This window comes from Lithobates pipiens, unplaced genomic scaffold (genome assembly GCF_037356315.1).
Source record: "Lithobates pipiens isolate NorthernLeopardFrog02 unplaced genomic scaffold, aLitPip1_a1.2 Scaffold_22, whole genome shotgun sequence".
Lineage (NCBI taxonomy): Eukaryota > Metazoa > Chordata > Amphibia > Anura > Ranidae > Lithobates > Lithobates pipiens.
This window is the reverse complement of record NW_027507784.1, coordinates 55,068,498-55,088,102: the sequence shown is the minus strand read 5'-3', so window position 1 is coordinate 55,088,102 and position 19,605 is coordinate 55,068,498. Positions and strand designations below refer to the sequence as shown.

Here is a 19,605-nt window from a genome sequence, read left to right as displayed (position 1 = left end):
GGCCAGTGCTGCTAAAACTAGCAGTGCTTTACCCACTCCCCAGTGTGAAAGGGCTCTTGAAGCGGAGTTCCACCCAAAAATTGAACTTCCGCTTCAAGGGAAGGTCCCCTGACATGCACATTTGGCGTGCAGTTGTGAAGCCACAGCTGGGCGCCCACAGTGACAATGCCGGCGCCGCAGAGAGGAGGGGGGGGGCGAGCTGGGCTTTGTTCCCCCGCATTGCTGGACCCTGGGACAGATAAGTCTCCGTTTATTAAAAGTCAGCAGCTGCAGTATTTGTAGCTGCTGATTTTTATTTATTTTTTTTCTCTCGGAACTCCACTTTAAGTATTTACAGATTGTTTACAAGCAAAAAAAGAGCTTTGAAACAACCTTATTTTGTGTGTGAGTGCGAGGGCTATGTATCTAAAAACTGGACTTTATCCCCCAATTATACATACTATGTAGAAAAATATAAAACAAACCTCCAATTAACCAATATAAGAGCGGGGGATGTAATGAGTGTCACTACAAATAAAATATAATAATAAATACAACTTTATTTATATAATAAAAAAACACATACACTTATTGCAAAGTAATCCACATCCCAATTGTAATCACGATGATACAATTGTAGAGTATTAGTGGATTAACGCGTTTCACATATATCCAGTGCTTCATCAGGATTCATGTGCCCTTAGTTTACATGGGTATGGTACAATATAGTACAAGATAACATGATAATGCATCAAAATGTACATTTCCGTACATATATTATAGTACATCAAGACCAAGGAAGAGAAGGAGAGGAAAAAAAATGTTTCTCTCCTTCTTCTCTCCCTCGATCTTCCTCTGTGTGATGTAATATAATATATGTATGGAAATGTAAAACATGTTGATGTATTCTCTTATATCTTTCATTGTAAATATTGTATTATATTCCATACCCATGTAAACTAAGGGCGCGTGGATCCTGATGAATCACTGGATATATGTGAAACACGTTGATCCACTAATCATCATGATTACAACTCTTTGGGATATGGATTACTTTTAAATAGGTTTGTGTTTTACTGTACAAATAATGTTGTATTTACTTTTATATTTTGCTTGTAGTGACACTCAATATATTCCCCCCACTCCAATATCCCATATTGGTTAATTGGAGGTTCAGTATATTTTGCTACAGAAATGTAATCAGTAGTATGTTTGCTCTCAAAGGTCCAGTTTTATCTGGGGTGAGCTACTTACAGAGTGCAGGGTTCAGGATAGTGTTGTGTACAGAATTCTGGGGTGTTTAATGTGTAAAGTTTTTGGGAGTTCAGGGATGTGTTGTGTACAGAGTGCAGGGTTTAGGGGTAGGCTATGTACTGGGTGCAGGGTTCAGGAGTGCATTGCATACAGAGTGCGAAGTTCAGGAGTGCACTATGTACAGAGTGCAGAGTTCAGGATTGTGTTAAGAATGGATGTGTGTAGAATTCTGGGGTGCATACAGAGCACAAAGTTCTGGGGTGTGCTGTACAGAGAGTGTGGGGTTTAGGGGTGCACTATGTACAGTGTGCAACATTTTATTTCCACCCCTCATCCTCCTGGGCTCTGACCTCTGCACACATCTCTCTTAATACCTCCACAGCCCATATTCCCTATCTATTTTTGTCTTGGATTTATATATTTTTAGGGTAATGGTTATGCTTATGGATTGGGCTAGGGCAGTGGTTCCCAACCAAGTCCTTAAGTACCTCCAACAGGTCATACTTTCAGGATTTCCTGCAGAGGTGTTTTAACCACTTAAGGGCCAGCCACTGTCATTATACTGTGGCAGGTTGGCTCTCCTGGGCGAATCGCCACAAGTGTACCTCAGCCATAGGTGTACGTCGGCCGCTTTCAGAGCGTTAAGAGAACACACGTGGCGCGATGCCTGAGCTGATGAGCGTGGCCGGCGGCCGCAATGTCCGCCATCGCTCCACAGAGAGCCAAAATGAGGATCTGTCAATGTAAAAAGTTAGAAACACCTCAGAGGGAACACATTTAAACCCTTGATCGCCCCCCAGTGTTAACCTAGTGTCCGCCGCAATGTCGCAGTCCCGCAAAAAAAAAAAAAACCGCAGTTTGCCGCCATTACTAGTAAGAAACAAATTCATAAATAAATATGCCATAAATCTATCCCCTATTTTGTAGACACTATAACTTTTGAGCAGACCAATCAATTTACACTTATGCCTTGTACACACGGTTGGACATTCCAACAACAAAATCCGTCTGATTTTTTCCAACGGATTTTGTCCGAAACTTGTGTTGTATACACACGGTCGCACAAAGTTGTCGGAAAATTCGATTGTTCTGAACGAGGTGGCATCAAACATGTACGTCGGGACTATAAACGGACCAGTAGCCAATAGCCTTCATCTTAGTTTATTCTGAGCATGCGTGGCACTTTGTCCGTCGGAATTGTCTACACGCGATCGGAATTCATGCGATCGGATTTTGTTGTCGGAAAATTTTAGATCCTGCTCTCAAACTCTGTGCGTTGGAAAATCTGACAGAAAAAGTCCGATAGAGCCCACACACGATCGGATTTTCCAACAACATAATCCGATCTGACTTTTTCCATCGGGATTTCCGACCGTGTGTACAGGGCATTATTGCGATTTTTTTTAAATCGCTGCTTTCTGTGGATTGATTGCGGGTTTGCTGGCGGACATCGCGGCTGTCGGCCACGCGCATCAGCTCAGGCATCGTGCCACGTGCACCCCTTAACGCTCTGAAAGCGGCCGACGTACACCTCTGGCTGACGTACACCTATGGCGATTTGCCCAGGAGAGCCAACCTGCCGCAGTATAATGACGGTGGCTGGTCCTTAAGTGGTTAAAACACCTCTGCAGGAAATCCTGAAAACATGACCTGTTGGAGGTACTTGATTACTTTGGTTGGGAACCACTGCCCTAGCCCAATCCATTAGCATTACCATTACCCTAAAAATATATAAATCCAAGACAAAAATATTGCAGTTATCCAGTCCTTGGATGTGGTGATCCTTAGATGTAGTGATACGCCTGGTGATCCTGCCAGTAACATTCCCTAACCTGCCATTGTTTTATACCTATGGAGGAGCAAGGTTGTCACCCCGGGACAGGAAGTAATTACTACAGAACACCTCCATCTCCCTTCATCGCTATAATAAAGGGAGGAGGTGTTCTGTAGGTCACAGAGAGAGCTGAGAATAATTCTAATGGCGCGTACACACGATCTGACATTCCGACAACAAATGTCCGATGGAGCCTACACACCGAATTTCCGACAACAAGCTCACATCGAACATTTGTTGTCGGAAGTTCCGAGCGTGTGTACGCGGCATAACAGTCAGCAGAGGCAGAAAACAAAGAAAGTCTTCATTTTACAAGCTTTCTGGAAGGATCAACAGGTATTTTTCACACTTCTCAAACAGATAAGACTGTCAAAAGTACACTATATTGTCAAAAGTATAGTGTACTGTACAAATGAACTTTAATGGCATCCCAGTCTTAGTCTGTTGGGTTCAATAATGAGTTGGCCCACCCTTTGCAGCTATAACAGCTTCAACTCTTCTGGGAAGGCTGTCCACAAGGTTTAGGAGTGTGTCTATGGGAATGTTTGACCATTCTTCCATAAGTACATTTGTGAGGTCAGGCACTGATGTGGACAAGAAGGCCTGGCTTAGAGTCTCCACTCTAACTCATCCCAAAGCGTTATATTGGGTTGAGGTCAGGACTCAACAGTCAGTCAAGTTCCTCCACCCCAAACTCGCTCATCCATGTCTTTATGGACCTTCATTTGTGCACTGGTGTGCAGTCATGTTGGAACAGGAAAGGGCCATCCCCAAATTGTTCTCAAAAAGAGGGAGCATGAAATTGTCCATGACCAAGCCCATCCCCTGAAAAACAACCCCACACCATAACCCCCCTTCACCAAATGATTTGGACCAGTGCACAAAGCAAGGTCCATAAAGACATGGATGAGCGTGTTTGGGGTGGAAGAACTTGACTGGCCTGCACAGAGTCCTGGCCTCAACCCGATAGAACACCTTTGGGATGAATTAGAGCGGAAACTGTAAGCCAGGCCTTCTCATCCAACATCAGTGCCTGACCTCACAAATGCGCTTCTGGAAGAATGGTCAAGCATTCCCATAGACACACTGTTAAACCTTGTGGACAGCCTTGCGGACTGCCCTATACACGCGGTCGGACATTCCCACTACAAAATCCGTCGTATTTGTTCCAACGGATTTGGGCCCAAACTTGTCTTGCATACACACGGTCGCACAAAGTTGGTGGAAAATCCAATCGTTCAGAACGCGGTGACATAAAACACGTACGATGGGACTATAAAGAGGCCAGTAGCCAATAGCTTTTGTCTCGTAATTTATTCTGAGCATGTGTGGCACTTTGTCCGTCAGAATTGTCTACACACGATCGGAATGTAAATGATTGGATTTTGTTGTCGGAAAATTTTAAACTTTGTGTGTCAGAAATTCAGACGGAAAAAGTCTGATGGAGCCCACACACAATCGGATTTTCCGACAACAACGACGTGTGTACAGGGCATAAGACTGGGATGCCATTAAAGTTCATGTGTGTGTACAAGTAGGTGTCACAATACTTTTGACAATATAGTGTATACTAAATCAAGATAAGGGAAGCAAATAAGAGAAATTTATTGTTATGCCGTGTACACACAATCGGATTTTCCAACGGGAAATGTTGGATGTGAGCTTGTTGGCGCTAAGTCCGACTGTGCATATGCTCCATTGGACATTTGTTGTAGGACTTTCCGCTAACAAATGTTCGCTAGCAGGCTCTCAAATTTTCAGCCAACAAATGTGTGTTGTCAGACTTTAGTATCGTGTGTACACAAGTCCATTGGACAAAAGTCAGAAGTACAGTCACGGAACCAAGGACAAGCTGGAAGCGCTCGGTCTTGTAAAACTAGCGTTCGCAATGGAGATATCACATGACTATTGAACTTTCTTTTTATCGGCTCGCCGTACGTCTTGTACATCAGTACGTTCGTAATTGTTGCCCAACATTTGTGTGACCGTGTGTATGCAAGACAAGTTTGAGCCAACACCCTTCATACAAAAACCCGCGGTTTTGTTGTCGGAAAGTCCGATCGTGTATACAGGGCATTAGAGTTTACATGTAGTTTAACCCTGATTTTTGCCCTTAATCTTCACATACTCCTAAATTTATACTTAACCTAATCCCAAAATCGAAACTTTTAAGCCTCATTCACACAGCCAAATCAGCCATGGTGCAGCAGGTATGTTGTGAAAAGCTGCTCCCGGGAACCCAGGTGTGACAGCTATGGCCACAGAGCCTGTACAAAGCAATGACAGCTTGTCAGAAGTCACAGCTGCCATCTGGTTTTCTGGCGTAATCACACAGCCAGCAATTACCTGCAGTTGGGGACTGATGATCCCCCTTGTCAAGGGCTGGGAGAAGGCGTGGGCAGGAGGGGCGGCTGCCCTGTGCACTTTGGTATCATGTGAGGTGGGGGGCACCACGAGGAGATTGAGAGGAGGGAATTTGTGTTGGGAGGGGTAATTTTGAGGGTGGCAGGGAATAAGAATTGTTCTAGGAGGGGAAATCCGGGGTGTATGCTAGAAGTGCTGATTTGGGGGGGGGGATTAGTGTTGGGACACGGAGGGGGGAAGAGGATTTCTGTTAGGAGGGGGGATTTTGGAGGTTTGTGCTAAAAGTGGTGATATGGTAGAGGAGGGAGGCAATTTGTGCTAGGAAGGGAATATTTATTTTGGGGGGGGGGGGGGGTTGAGCTAGTAGGGATGATTGGGGGTATTTGTGCTAGAAGGGGAAATTTTAGGGTGAGGATTTGAGCTGGAAGGAGGGATTAGGGGGAGAATTTGTGCTGAGAAGGGTGTTTTTGGAGTGGGGGGAGAGAATTTGTGCTAGGAGGGGAAATATAAAGGGTAAAGGATTTGTGCTAGAAGGGGAAATATGAAGGGTAAAGGATTTGTGTTAGAAGGGGAAATATGAAGGGTAAAGGATTTGTGCTAGAAGGGGAAATATGAAGGGTAAAGGATTTGTGCTAAGAGGGGAAATATGAAGGGTAAAGGATTTTTGCTAGAAGGGGAAATATGAAGGGTAAAGGATTTTTGCTAGAAGGAGAAATATGAAGGGTAAAGGACATGTGCTAGGAGGGGAAATATGAAGGGTAAAGGACTTGTGTTAGAAGGGGAAATATGAAGGGTAAAGGACTTGTGTTAGGAGGGGAAATATGAAGGGTAAAGGATTTTTGCAAGGAGGGGAAATATGAAGGGTAAAGGATTTTTGCACGGAGGGGAAATATGAAGGGTAAAGGATTTTTGCTAGGAGGGGAATATGAAGGGTAAAGGATTTTTGCTAGGAGGGGAAATATGAAGGGTAAAGGATTTTTGCTAGAAGGGGAAATATGAAGGGTAAAGGATTTGTGTTAGGAGGGGAAATATGAAGGGTAAAGGATTTGTGCTAGAAGGGGAAATATGAAGGGTAAAGGATTTGTGCTAGGAGGGGAAATATGAAGGGTAAAGGATTTTTGCTAGGAGGGGAAATATGAAGGGTAAAGGATTTTTGCTAGGAGGGGAATATGAAGGGTAAAGGATTTTTGCTAGGAGGGGAAATATGAAAGGTAAAGGATTTTTGCTAGGAGGAGAAATATGAAGGGTAAAGGATTTTTGCTAGGAGGGGAATATGAAGGGTAAAGGATTTTTGCTAGGAGGAGAAATATGAAGGGTAAAGGATTTTTGCTAGGAGGGGAATATGAAGGGTAAAGGATTTTTGCTAGGAGGGGAAATATGAAAGGTAAAGGATATTTGCTAGGAGGGGAATATGAAGGGTAAAGGATTTGTGCTAGGAGGGGAATATGAAGGGTAAAGGATTTGTGCTAGGAGGGGAAACATGAAGGGTAAAGGATTTTTGCTAGGGGGGGAAATATGAAGGGTAAAGGATTTTTGCTAGGAGGCAGCGCTGGGACAAGGGGTGAGCAGGAGGGTTTGCTGCACTGCTTTATTGCAGGGATGTGAGGGCCCTGATCCTAACATTAGGGGGAAGGGGGGGGCGCAGTTTGCCATCTTTGCCATGGGCGCCGGATGGCCTTATCCCGGCACTGCCCTTTGTTTACAAAGAGCCTGAGTCAAGGGACTATCTGTGACTAAGCATAGGTGACCGCTGGCTGTAAAGCTGTGTGTGCCAACCCGCTCTACGGCTGTTGGCACACACCTGGGCTCGCGGGAACAGATTTTTTTTTTGCAGCATCTTTGCTGCACCATGACATTCCAGTCTTGTGAATGAGGTCTACAGTGAATATAACATGATAATAACATAACAGTAATATAATAAAGACAAAAAATTGTATTATCACAACAAACAAAACATAACAGCAATAAAAAAAAGCTCAAATTTTTTTTTTTTATATAAAAACAAAATTTTTGTGTGTAAAATGAAAAATTTGGCTAATGTTGGCATGACACACAAACACAAAAAATGGCAAATTCACAAATGATGCATTACTGGATGTAACCAATGGAAATAATACCCCGCCCAATGAGCCTCCAGCATTCGCTAAGTGTTCGCAGCCATTAAAGATTAACATTTCAAAACGATTTAATGTAACGGCGGGCCTTTCATGGCAGAAGCCTATACAACAGAAACAACAGGAAATAATAATAGTAATAATACAGTGCTGGTCACAATGGGCGTGTATACATTATTCATATCGCAGACGCTTCGAATGGTATTTTTACGACCCCGTGGTAATAATGAACTTCGGTCTTACCTTGTACATGATTTTTCCCATGCAGAAAGAATGCTAAGAGACAAATCAGTTCAATCCCCATTCGTTTTCACTTCTGGCTGGATGGAGGAAAAAAAAAACGAGAAAGGAACAATATTAACTAGTCTTCGGGCCTGTAGAGATGAAGTGGGATCTATACGTGAGAACAGGTAATAATCACAAAAATTCCTCGTGAATCGGAAGCAGGAATGGAATGTATTACAATCCACACCAGACAGGCTTGAATGAGCTGAGCGAGAGCTTGTAAGGAATGAGAGCCCAGCAGGTAGAAACACCTATCAGCATAACCCCGCCCACTTCCTTGTTATTGCAGGTATCCTTACCTAAGAAAGTGGAGAAGAGGGGAAGGCCCCGAGTGACAGCCCTGTACAGTGCGCTGGCATTTCTCCCTACATGGCTCAAGTTTCTAATCTGAACATCACATTGTTTCATCCTCACAAATCTCTCTAGGAATGTCATCTTCCTTGTATTTTAATCATGCTGGAAGACAGATACGATCAGATCTTCGGTGCAGCTGAAGTGACTATCTGGTCTCTTTAGAGGGCGTGCATCGTTTTTTTAATACTCCTTGAAGAGTAAATATGGAGGTTGGCTGGGTCAAGAAGTCACAGAGATTTCTAACAACTGAATAAATGTTCTACTCCTTCCCCATTCTATTAAATAAGTGGTTTTGCTGCCACCCCTATCTGTTTTAAGCTTGGTTCACTCTGCCGAGACTTGAAAGTCCAGCAAATGACCGTGCGACTTTCCTAGGCGACTTTGAAGCAACTTCAGGGAATTCCTGTGTAATCTTCCTGTGATATCGGATCCAAACCACATCAATTAAGATGAGGATCTGACTTGGAGGCAACTTACAGAAAAGTATATGGGCACAAGTTGGATAGATGTCGCCCAGGGGCGGACTGACCAAGGGGCCCCATCAGGGTTGCCAGCCTCATTAAAACCAGGGACAGTATGTAAAAATCTGTGTTTTTTTAAAAATCCCAAGATTATAGCTGCCCCGCCTCTCCAGTGCCTTTTCAGTGTGTGCACGTGTATTCTGTGTGTGTATACAGTGTGGGCATATTGTGTGTCTGTGTGTGTATACTGTATGTGTGTGTGTATACTGTATGTGTGTGTATATACGGTGTGGGCATTTTGTGTGTCTGTGTGTGTATACTGTATGTGTGTGTGTATACTGTATGTGTGTGTATATACGGTGTGGGCATTTTGTGTGTCTGTGTGTGTATACTGTATGTGTATACTGTATGTGTGTGTATATACGGTGTGGGCATTTTGTGTGTCTGTGTGTGTATACTGTATGTGTGTGTGTATACTGTGTGGCTCCATAATCTCCTATTACCCGGGGGCCCCATACTCTTCTCCTATTGCCCAGGGGCTCCATAATCTCCTATTGCCCGGGGGCCCCATGAGTTGTCAGTCTGCCCCTGACGTCGCCTTGAAGTAGTGCAGGAACCTTTTGGCAAAAATTTGATTTTTATGTATTGTTTTGCTTTACATTTATGTAAAACAATGACATAACTATATGCATTAACCTAAAACCAAGCAACTCAGTCAATTTGTCATTAAGCCAGTGTTCCTCAACTCCAGTCATCAAGGTGCCCTAACAGGTCATGTTTTCAGGCTTTTCATAATTTTGCACAGGTGATTTGATCAGATTCAATGCCTTAGGCCCCTTTCACATATGCAGACAGTATGTCCGTATTTCATCCATCCGTTTGCGGATGAAATACAGACATACATGCATCCCTATGGGATAGCGGGTGTCTGCGAATGAACATCCACAGACACCCTCTATCGCCCCCCTCCGCTACTGTCCGATTCTGCAGATGGAGGAAAATCCTATTTTTCTATCCGTCTGCAGAGCGGATCGGATGAACACGGACAGACGGTCCCCCATAGAGGAGAGAGGAGAGCTGACATGGCGGTCCCTGCACAGTGTGCAGAGACCACCCTGTCCGCCACCGGCTCAGCGGGGACAACGGAGCGATCCCCGCTGAGCGAGCGGATCATCACGGGCGGATCATTACTGATCTGTCCCATGTGAAAGGGGCCTTAGTAATTCCCACAGCTGTTTCATCTGAGGGAAATCCTGAAAACATGACCTGTTGGAGCGCCTTGAGGACTGGAGTTGAGAAACACTGCATTAAGCCATGAATGATAAGGATGAGCTCAGGTGTGTTCGTATGGTCCATGTGCAGAGCCCGCCAGGAAGTCAGCGCAGCGCTGCGCTAATCACAGGCAGTGAGACATTGCCCCAATGCGCGGCTGCACACTCTGCAGTTGCTCCAGAGCAGGGATCTCCAAACTGTGGCCCAAACTAAGGCATTGTAAAATTCTGACATTCACAGACATGATGGGAATTGTAGTTTTTGAACAACTGGAGGGCCATAGTTTGGAGACCCCTGCTCCAGAGAATAGTAAATCAGGCACAGCTCTGCTGAATTCCATCATCCAATCATGTGCAAGCATGTGTTTTTTTATTTGAATTTCCTTACATGTGATTGGGTATTCTTTGTAAAATGAAGCTTCATCTCATTTACTAAGCTCTGGAGCAATTGCACAATCTGTTTGCCTTTAGTAAATCCACCCCATTGTGTTGCCGAGGCAAAAAGTGAGGTCAAAAGTAACCCTCTCAGTTCCCAGAAAAATCAAGATCAAAAGTGCCTGCAATAGCAGAGATTTTATACTCATCTCTGATGGCTCATGTCTCCAATGTTTCCTTTATTCCAGTACTGCAGCCTCTAGAGTTGCTACCTCATCCCTTTAAACCCCAACACATATGAATTACACAGGTTTTGAGGCTAATTTCATGCAGATAAGGCACCAAGTGAGTTTAATTATCACCTTAATCAGCCACAGAAACTGTGCAATTAATATGTGTTCAGTTTTAAAGGGATGAGGTGGCAACCCTAGCAGCCTCTGTAAACCTCTAGGAGTGTAGTCAGTGCCGGGACAAGGTCACCCAGCGCCCAGGGCAAAGATGCCAAACTGCGTCCCCCTTTCCCTTAGGCCGCGTACACACGCGGGGACTGTTCGCTCAACTTTGTCCGCTGAACAGTGTTTCGGCGGACAGTCCGCTCGTGTGTGGGCTTCAGCGGACAGTTTCAGCGGACAGTCTGACGAACAACGTTTTTCGGAAATTCCGTAAAACTGTCCGCTGAAACTTGGTTTGAGCGGACAGTCCCGCTCCGGATGACGTCTGAGTGACGAAACGCGTAGGGCGTGGCCATACGACGTACACCTCTAGCGCTAACCAGGAAGCTGAGCGGGACTTTTAAACCTGCCTGAACGCTGTACTATTACTGCCATTGCAATATCTACGTTTGTAAGTAGATTTTATCTATTTTCTTTAATAAATATATATTTTAAACGGTATCACGCTATGGATATGCCTCTCTTTTGACATAATACATGTGGTTTACTACACTCACCGAAAAACGAGAGACCCCCATTATCGCACCAGAAGCAAGCCAGAGAAGCGACACAATAGCTGATATTGTGAAGGTCGATCCACCCCGGATGGGGTATTTTTTCCGGTGAGAGCATATTATTGGAGTAACCACTGAACACGGGAAACACTGTTTGAATATCACCACCCCCCTTCCTTCCCTATATGCACGGAGGATCACGCCACTCACTATAAAGACTATTCACAATCCAAAAAAATATATATGGTTCACTATGAATGTTAATTCTAATTTTTAATATTTTTAATATTATTTTCTAATATTTTTAATATTGTTTTTTCATATTGGTTTTTATATTGGTTTTTGCACAATACATGGTTATCTGCTTTTTATGTCTGTCACAGCGTGTTGGTTGTCACGTTAGTTCATTTTGATTGCATTCAGCATAATTTTTTATCACAGACCAAGCACAGTCACTATACCATTAGGAAAGAATTAGCCACCATTCCTTACCCAATCTTTTCACTTGAATTTTTTCCACTTATATTTTTTCACTTGCATTTTAATATTTTCTAATTGATGACAGTATATATCCTGTGGCACATGTAATTTATATGCACTTGCACTCGTAGTGGTTATGGCAAGCAATTGCCATTCATTGGTTTCATAATTTTATTTAATTGCCAGCATCCTGGAAAATATATCTCATAAAGTTTTAAACATATAAATTGGCATGGAGAAGGTATAGCGCCAAGTCTATTTATCTTCACCCCTTTTCCTGAGCGGACAGTCCGCCCATGTGTAGGCTTGTTCGTCAAACTAAGTTCCGCGCATGCTCAGAAAGGATTTACATGGCGAAGGTTGCATTGCAGTGTATAGGACGTCGTATTTCTAGTCCTGTCGTACGTGCCGTTCACGTCATCGTGCAAGTTTCAGCGGACTGTTCGTTCGTCGTGTGTGGCCAAGTCCGTCCATGCTAATTTTGAGCGGACTGTCCGCTCAAACTGTTTGACGAACAAAGTTGGGCGAACAGTCCCCACGTGTGTACGCGGCCTTAGGGTTAGGGTCAGGGTCATTGCACCAGGGGCAGCCTCCCCTCCTGCCCACCCCTTGTCCCGGTCCTGAGTGTAGTATGCCTATGTCCCTTGAAGCACACCATGGTTCCATCCATCAGTCCTCTATGTTACTACAGGACTCAACATAGATGTAGAGGTCAGATGATGGAGCCATGTCATGTGCTCATGGAAGTGTTGAATTCCAAAGAGTCTTAAGGAGCATGTAGGGTTGGATCAGAAGGAGAATGAGAGAGGTTAGTATAAAAGCTCTTTTACAGGCACCAAAAAAAGTTTGGGAAGGAGTTGGCCTTTAACATTCACCAACCCAACTAATAGGGGTGAGTATGAAACTGCATAAGTAAACTGTTATGAGCTAGCAGGGAACTTGAAAGAGTAACTTTTGAAGCAGAGTGTCAGAGAGGGAGAGCAACAGAATTAAGAGAGTCTGATAAAACCATGAAAAGTCTCCTTTTTGACAATCTATTGAAATATTTTAGATCTTGGAAGCTTACAGAGAGAATAAAAAAAAACATATTATCTGCAATAACTCCTAGGTGTAAAAGACTATCTGGGGAAAGAAGCAAGCCATAACCTTCATCTAGAAGAATATTAGGGTGACAGAATTTTGAAACCACTATTGTCTTTAAAGAACAACTAAACCCTCCCGTCCTTTACAGCCAAGGCAAGCAAAGGCAAGCTCCTATCTTCTTTTGTTTGAACTTCAATTGCCATGGTGCTGCACATGTGATCAATTTGATGGCTTGACAGTTATGAGAACAAGCAACTCTGACAGTTATTATTCATGGCATGCCTTGAATGTACGGTAGCTCTTTAGGAAACAGTTATATTGATGGGTTTAATTATCTCCACTTTATGTTTTAAGATTTGTGACAAGCTTTGGTATTATCTTGCTTTTTTTGGAAATAGTCTCCTAATTGGAAAGTTAATTAATATTGTACTTTTAACACATCTTGTATAGACTAAGTGTTTTGAAATCCAAACAAACAAAGAAACAAGAAAAAATTTTGAATGCTTAGTTCTTGTGGAAGAAGGTGTCCGTTTATGAAACAGAACAGCCATGATCCTCAGGAGCATTTGTATTCAGCCCCCCGGAGTCAATACTTTGTAGAACCACCTTTCACTGCAATTACAGCTGCAAGTCTTTTTGGGGATGTCTCTACCAGCTTTACACATCTTTAGAGTAACGTTTTTGCCCATTCTTCTTTGCAAAATAGCTAAAGCTCTGTCAGATTGCATTGAGAGCGTCTGTGATCAACAATTTTCAAGACTTGCCACAGATTCTCAATTGGATTTAGGTCTGGACTTTGACTGGGCCATTCTAACACATGAATATGCTTTGAGCTAAACCATTCTATTGTAGTTTTGTCTGTATGTTTAAGGTCGTTGTCCTGCTGGAAGATGAACCCCTGTCCCAGTCCCAAGTCTTTTGCAGTCTTTAATGCCGTGCACACACACGACCAGACTTTTCGACGGACTGAATCAGACTTGTCTACACACAATCACATCAAAGTCCAACGGATTCAACCGTGACAACTTATGACAGGACTAGAATAAGGAAGTTCATAGCCAGTAGCCAATAGCTGCCCTAGCATCAGTTTCCATCCATCGGACTAGCATACAGACGAACGGATTTTTCGACCGGACTTGAGTCCGTCAGAAAGATTTGAAACATGTACTAAATTTAAAGTGTGTCTGATTTTTCGACAGCAAAGGTCCGATGAAGCCCACACGTGGTCAAATTGTTAGATGTATTTGTTCCGTCGGACCTTTGCTGTCGAAAAGTCTGGCCGTGTGTACACGGCATAACAGGCTTCCTTCCAAGATTGCCCTGTATTTGGTTACATCCACCTTTCCATCAAAACTCTGACCAGCTTCCCTGTCCCTGCTGAAGAAAAGCATCCCCAGAACATGATGCTGTCACCACCATGTTTTACGGTGGGGATGGTATGTTCAGGGTGATGTGCATAGTTATTTTTCTGCCGCACACAGCGTTTTGTTTTTACACCAAAAAGTTCAATTTTGGTCTCATCTGACCAGAACACCTTCTTCTACATGTTTGCTGTGTCCCCTAAATGGCTTCTTGCAAACTGCAAATGGGACTTCTCATGACTTTCTTTCAACAATGGCTTTCTTCTTGCCACTGTTCCATAAAGGACAGATTTGTTGAGTGCACGTCTAATAGTTGTCCTGTGGGCAGATTCTCTCACCTGAGCTGTGGATCTCTGCAGCTCCTCCAGAGTTACCATGGGCCTCCTGGCTGCTTCTCTGATTAATGCTCTCCTTTCCTGGCCTGTCAGTTTAGGTGGACAGACATGTCTTGGTAGGTTTGCACTTGTGCCATACTCTTTCCATTCTCGGATGATGGATTGAACAGTGCCCTGTGAGACGTTCAAAGTTTGGGATATTTTCTATAACCTAAGCCTGTTTTAAACTTCTCCACAACTTTATCCCTGACCCGTCTGGTATGTTCCTTGGCCTTCATGATGCTGTTTGTTCACTAAGGATCTCTAACAAACCTCAAAAGGCTTCACAGAACAGCTGTATTTATACTGAGATTAAAATACACACAGGTGGACTCTATTTATTAATTAGGTGACTTCTGAAGGCAATTGGTTCCACTAGATTTTAGTGAGGGTTATCAGAGTAAAGCGGGCTGAATATAAATGCATGCCACACTTTTCACATATTTATTTGTAAAAAAAATTGAAAACCATTTATCATTCCTTCCACTTCACAAGTATGTGACACTTTGTGTTGGTCTATCACATAAAATCCCAATAAAATACATTTACGTGTTTGGTTGTGTAACATGACAAAATGTGGAAAACTTCAAGGGGTATGAATACTTTTTCAAGGCACTGCAAGACCAATAAAAAAAAACTTTTTAATACAGAAATGTTGGCTTACTGAAAAGTATGACCATGTGCAGTATAGCATGCACTCAGTACTTGGCTGGGGCTCCTTTTGCATGAATTACTGCATCAATGCAGAGTGGCATGGAGGTGATCAGCCTGTGGCACTGCTGAGGTGTTATGGAAGCCCAGGTTGCTTTGATAGCGGCCTTCAGCTCGCCATTGTTGGGTCTGGTGTCTCTCATCTTCCTCTTGACAATATCCCACAGATTCTCTGGGGTTTAGGTCAGGCAAGGTTGCTAGCCTATCAAGAAAAGTGATACCATATTCATTAAACCAGGTATTGGTACTTTTGGCCGTGTGGGCAGGTGCAGAGTCCTCCTGGAAAATGAAATCAGCATCTCTATAAAGCTGGTCAGCAGAGGGAAGCATGAAGTGCTCTAGAATTTCCTGGTAGAGGGCTGCACTGACTTTGGACTTGATAAAACACAGTGGACCAACACCAGAAGATGACATGGCTCCCCTATTATTCACTGACTGTAGAAATTTTACACTGGACTTCATGCAACTTGGATTTTGTGCCTCTCCACTCTTCCTCCAGACTCTGGGACCTTGATTTCCAAATGAAATGCAACATTTTCCACAGTCTGTGATGATTTGGGGAGACATGTCATCTGATCCCAGAGTCACATAGGATGGCAGCATCCAATAGGATAGCTCCCCAAGTGACCCAGGAAACCATAGAGGAACCCTGTTCCTCTGAATTTCCTCTTCAACAACCGTTGCCACCGCGGTAGTGTGTCACCTGTCGTGCATCTGCCTACACACTGCAGGAACGAAAGAGATCAGGTAAGTAAAACTGTTTTTACTGTCCCCTAGACTAAATTAGCAGTCAAAGTGTTTCTAAAGTCATAAGGTTTTCTACCTTCAGTGCCTTTACCCCCTGGCCCCAGCCCCCATATATACTTATATGAGTCCCGTATCAATCCAGCGCTGTACTTGACTGCAGGTCTTCTCTCCTCTCTCCATTCTCCCACAGGCTTGGCTGGGAGCAGAGGGAGCCGCTGTCAGTAAAATCAATTGAGTAAGAGCAGGGGACAGGGCTGAAACACACTGTGTGTGTCAACAGACACCCAGAGCCCAGCTAGGGAGTGAGCCTGCATGTGTGCCTCCATAGGAAGCAGCTTCCTATGGTGGCACATACAGAAGAGGATGAGTCTAGTGTGTCGGCAGGGGATCCAAGAAAGGGAATACTATTGCACAGAGCAGGTACATTTAGCATGTTTTTTTTTTTTTGGATTTTTTTTTTAACTTTAACCCTTGCAATGCAGGCACAGTCTCACTGCAAGGGAGTACTTTTTAGTTTTCTGGAATTGAGCTTAAAAGCCAAATGGAATTTTTAGGTTACTCGGTAAATCAACAAAATAGATGCCAGGTGCACCAAGACATAGGGTGTTCAAGGTCCTAAAGTTTACTGTGTTTAGAAAGCAGCCACAACAGAGTAGAAAAGCCTATCCACTGCAGAGAAGGAACCTACCTTCCTGTATGGTAGCAGTGGACTGACACACCCCCTTATGAGTTAAACTAGTCAGCAAAGCTCATTCTGTCCTCTGATTGGAGAGCTCTAGCTCTAACTCAACAGGGGGCACGTGGAACCTCTACAGAGAAAACAAGGGTTCCACCACAGGCTTTTCTAATCAGGTTGTGGCTGCTTTCTAAGGCCTAGTTTACATGCATTGCTCTTCAGAGGGCAGCACAAGCGAAAACGCGGACTTTAGAAAAGAAACTTGAAGAAATTGATGCACCTGCATGTATTTAATTGAAACTGAAAGTTCAGTTGGCTTTACTATTCGATCCTTGTGAGACCTTTAATTTACAGACTTCCCACATTGTTCCTTCTTTCGGAAAACAAGCTGCAGAACAAGTGATTTAGCCGATACTTGGCCATGATCACAGATACGGAGCCTATTAACGCATTTGTCAACCGATAACTCTGAACTAACTGAGAATAAAGAGCCTGACAGGGTGGAACATTCTGGGCTGATCTTAAAGATATACAGATGAAAAGCTAATGGATTTCCTGCATGCGGGGAGAGGTTACCTTTCACTTATTCTTTCAATGGAACCTTCCTGGAAAGATGATTCTACAAGACTTTTATTAAAGAGACACACCAGTAAAAAAAAATGTTGGTGGTTATAATGGCGACTGCCTATCTGTGAAATGACTTTCATTCCTGAGCAGTTGGTCCTTTCTTTCTCAGTGTCCTTCAAACAGTATGGCTGCTTTTGTAAAGTCAGACACTCCCATTTTTTTAAATTGATATTTTCTTTTCATTGAAAATCTCACATTCATTTATTTAATTTTGGATAGAGTGGAGAAGCGTTAGAACCTCTGTCTGATTTTTTTCTTAATGGCACCTCCACCCATCAGCACCTGGAGCACCAATATCTGCTGTACCACAAGTGTGTTTTATGGAGTATCAATAAATTTAAAGATAATAAAGAGCATGTATGGAATTGCGGATTGTCTTCTTCTACTAATGGGGTTAGGTGTGGCACAATTTAAAAAAGGGTTGGGGACTTGTGCTTTTCTTATGAGTACAGCAGCTCATTCAAATAACTGAGCTGCTGTACCCCCTTTGTGTGCATGCAAATGCATAGCACTGGTGTGAACCAGGGCTTATTCCCTGTCAGGACAAGAGTACACAGAAAAGAAAATGAGAGCAGTGATCACCAAAATACAGCCCATGGCCCACTATAATATTTTATCTGCCCCGCTGCTGATATGCACAGTCTCTTCCTCCTCCCAAAACCTGATGTGCGGTGTCTCTGCTCCCCCACCTTCACAAACAGTAAGGGAGGGCTCTCATGGGAACCTTGAAATAATGACTCTGATGAGGACCCTGATGTAAGAGGTGACATAGGGAAGTTAGGGAAGTGATGGGGGACTCTGTTGTAGAGGGAACCTTGATGTAAGGGTGTGGGCTCTTGTGGGGTCTCCAATTTAAGGTGGGACACTCAATGGGTCTCTAATGTAAGGTGAGACACTGATGGGGACTCTGATGTTAGCATGTACATCGGTGGGGAGCCAGATGTAAGGAGGAACACTGATAGGGACCCTAATGTAAAGGGGGGCTCTGTTGAGAAGGGTGCAGGCTGAATTTATTTTTGTTTGATCATTATTAATGTTCATGCTTATTTGGAATTTCTTCAGCCCGCAAATATTTGTACCCTCGTACTCAAAAATTGGGAGACCCCTGGCCAAGACAAAAACTTTTACCAACTGTGTCTTCCCTCTTTATTTGCCCAACACTCTACCAATACACAAATACAAAATTATAACTCATATGCAGCTTGCACTATGCTGTTTTCTCACTGTGTACTGTCTAAATAAAATATGCTAAGATTATAAATCCTTTCTGCAGATTGCATACTTGCTTTACATTCCATGTGTAGGTGACATATTTCCTAATGGTATGTACATACCAGATCAGTAGATGTACAATGTAGATAAGACGCAGGCCTCCAAGAGAAGGGGATCATGTTTATAAACCAGAGGAGACTTTGACAGAGGTATACATGTTCATTGTATTATCATAATCCCTTGTCAAACTGTGCCATGGTTCACGTACTAAGCTTGTGGAGACTTCCTGAAAGTTACATATCCATGGTATGAGTAAAGTAATAGTAGGAATTTGATTAGATGAATCGGTTAGTATGGACTTTAAAAATGCTTTGGATATTCCTAGTTTAGAGTAGGCTGCTAGACTAATTTAGTTAGCGCCTCTGTAATCATTGGAGCCGGGTTTGATTGCTTTAGGCTCTTCAGTGTCAGGCTGCTGTTCTGCTACTTGCCGCTGTCTTCTGGAAATCTCTAGAAGTATAGTGGGAGGGTGAGCAGGCAGCCTAAATATTTGTGGAACTTCAATCCCTGGAGAGGCATGTCCAGTAGGTGGCTGGATAGCCTATAAATAGTCTGAGGCCTGGCAGTAGAGTGCAGGGTTCCAGGGTCCAGCCTTGTAAAGGAGACCCCCTGTGCTGGGGGCTCTGTCTTTGGGGCAGAAAGAGAGCTAGAGAGGAGAAGCTAAGCTGGGGGCCTACTGAAGAGAGCCTGGATGAGAGCAGGAGAGCAGGTGTGAGAAAGCTTCACTATTCTGGGAGTGAGCAAGTTTGATGCTGCTACACAGTGGGGAAGTGACTGTGCAAGCAAGTGCAGCCAAAAGTTGTGAAAGACAGCCAAGAGTTGGCAATACTGCCTGAGTGTGCCCAGTGCAGCCAGGAGCTGTGCAATATAGCAAGGAGCTGTACAAGTCAGCCAAGAAACAGTATAGTGCATAAGGTTGTGAAATACAGCCTACATTTTGTACAGAGCAGCCAGAAGCATAGCAAGTCCTCTAATTCTACAGTTCAGGATATCCCATGCTCTCCATCCCTATCCAAGTTCCTGTTCAATAAAACCCT

The 19,605-nt window shown here is 43.6% G+C and overlaps 1 protein-coding gene across 1 annotated transcript in view; it reads right to left on the bottom strand.

The window, feature by feature from the left end:
- ITGB6 (integrin subunit beta 6) overlaps positions 1-19,605 on the bottom strand; it is a 219,059-nt gene that overhangs the window by 108,120 nt on the left and 91,334 nt on the right. Inside the window, exon 2 of the mRNA XM_077447603.1 lies at positions 7,789-7,865. Within this exon, the coding sequence (XP_077303729.1) occupies positions 7,789-7,849 (61 nt within the window). The 5' untranslated portion in view covers positions 7,850-7,865. The remainder of the gene's footprint in view (positions 1-7,788; positions 7,866-19,605) is intronic.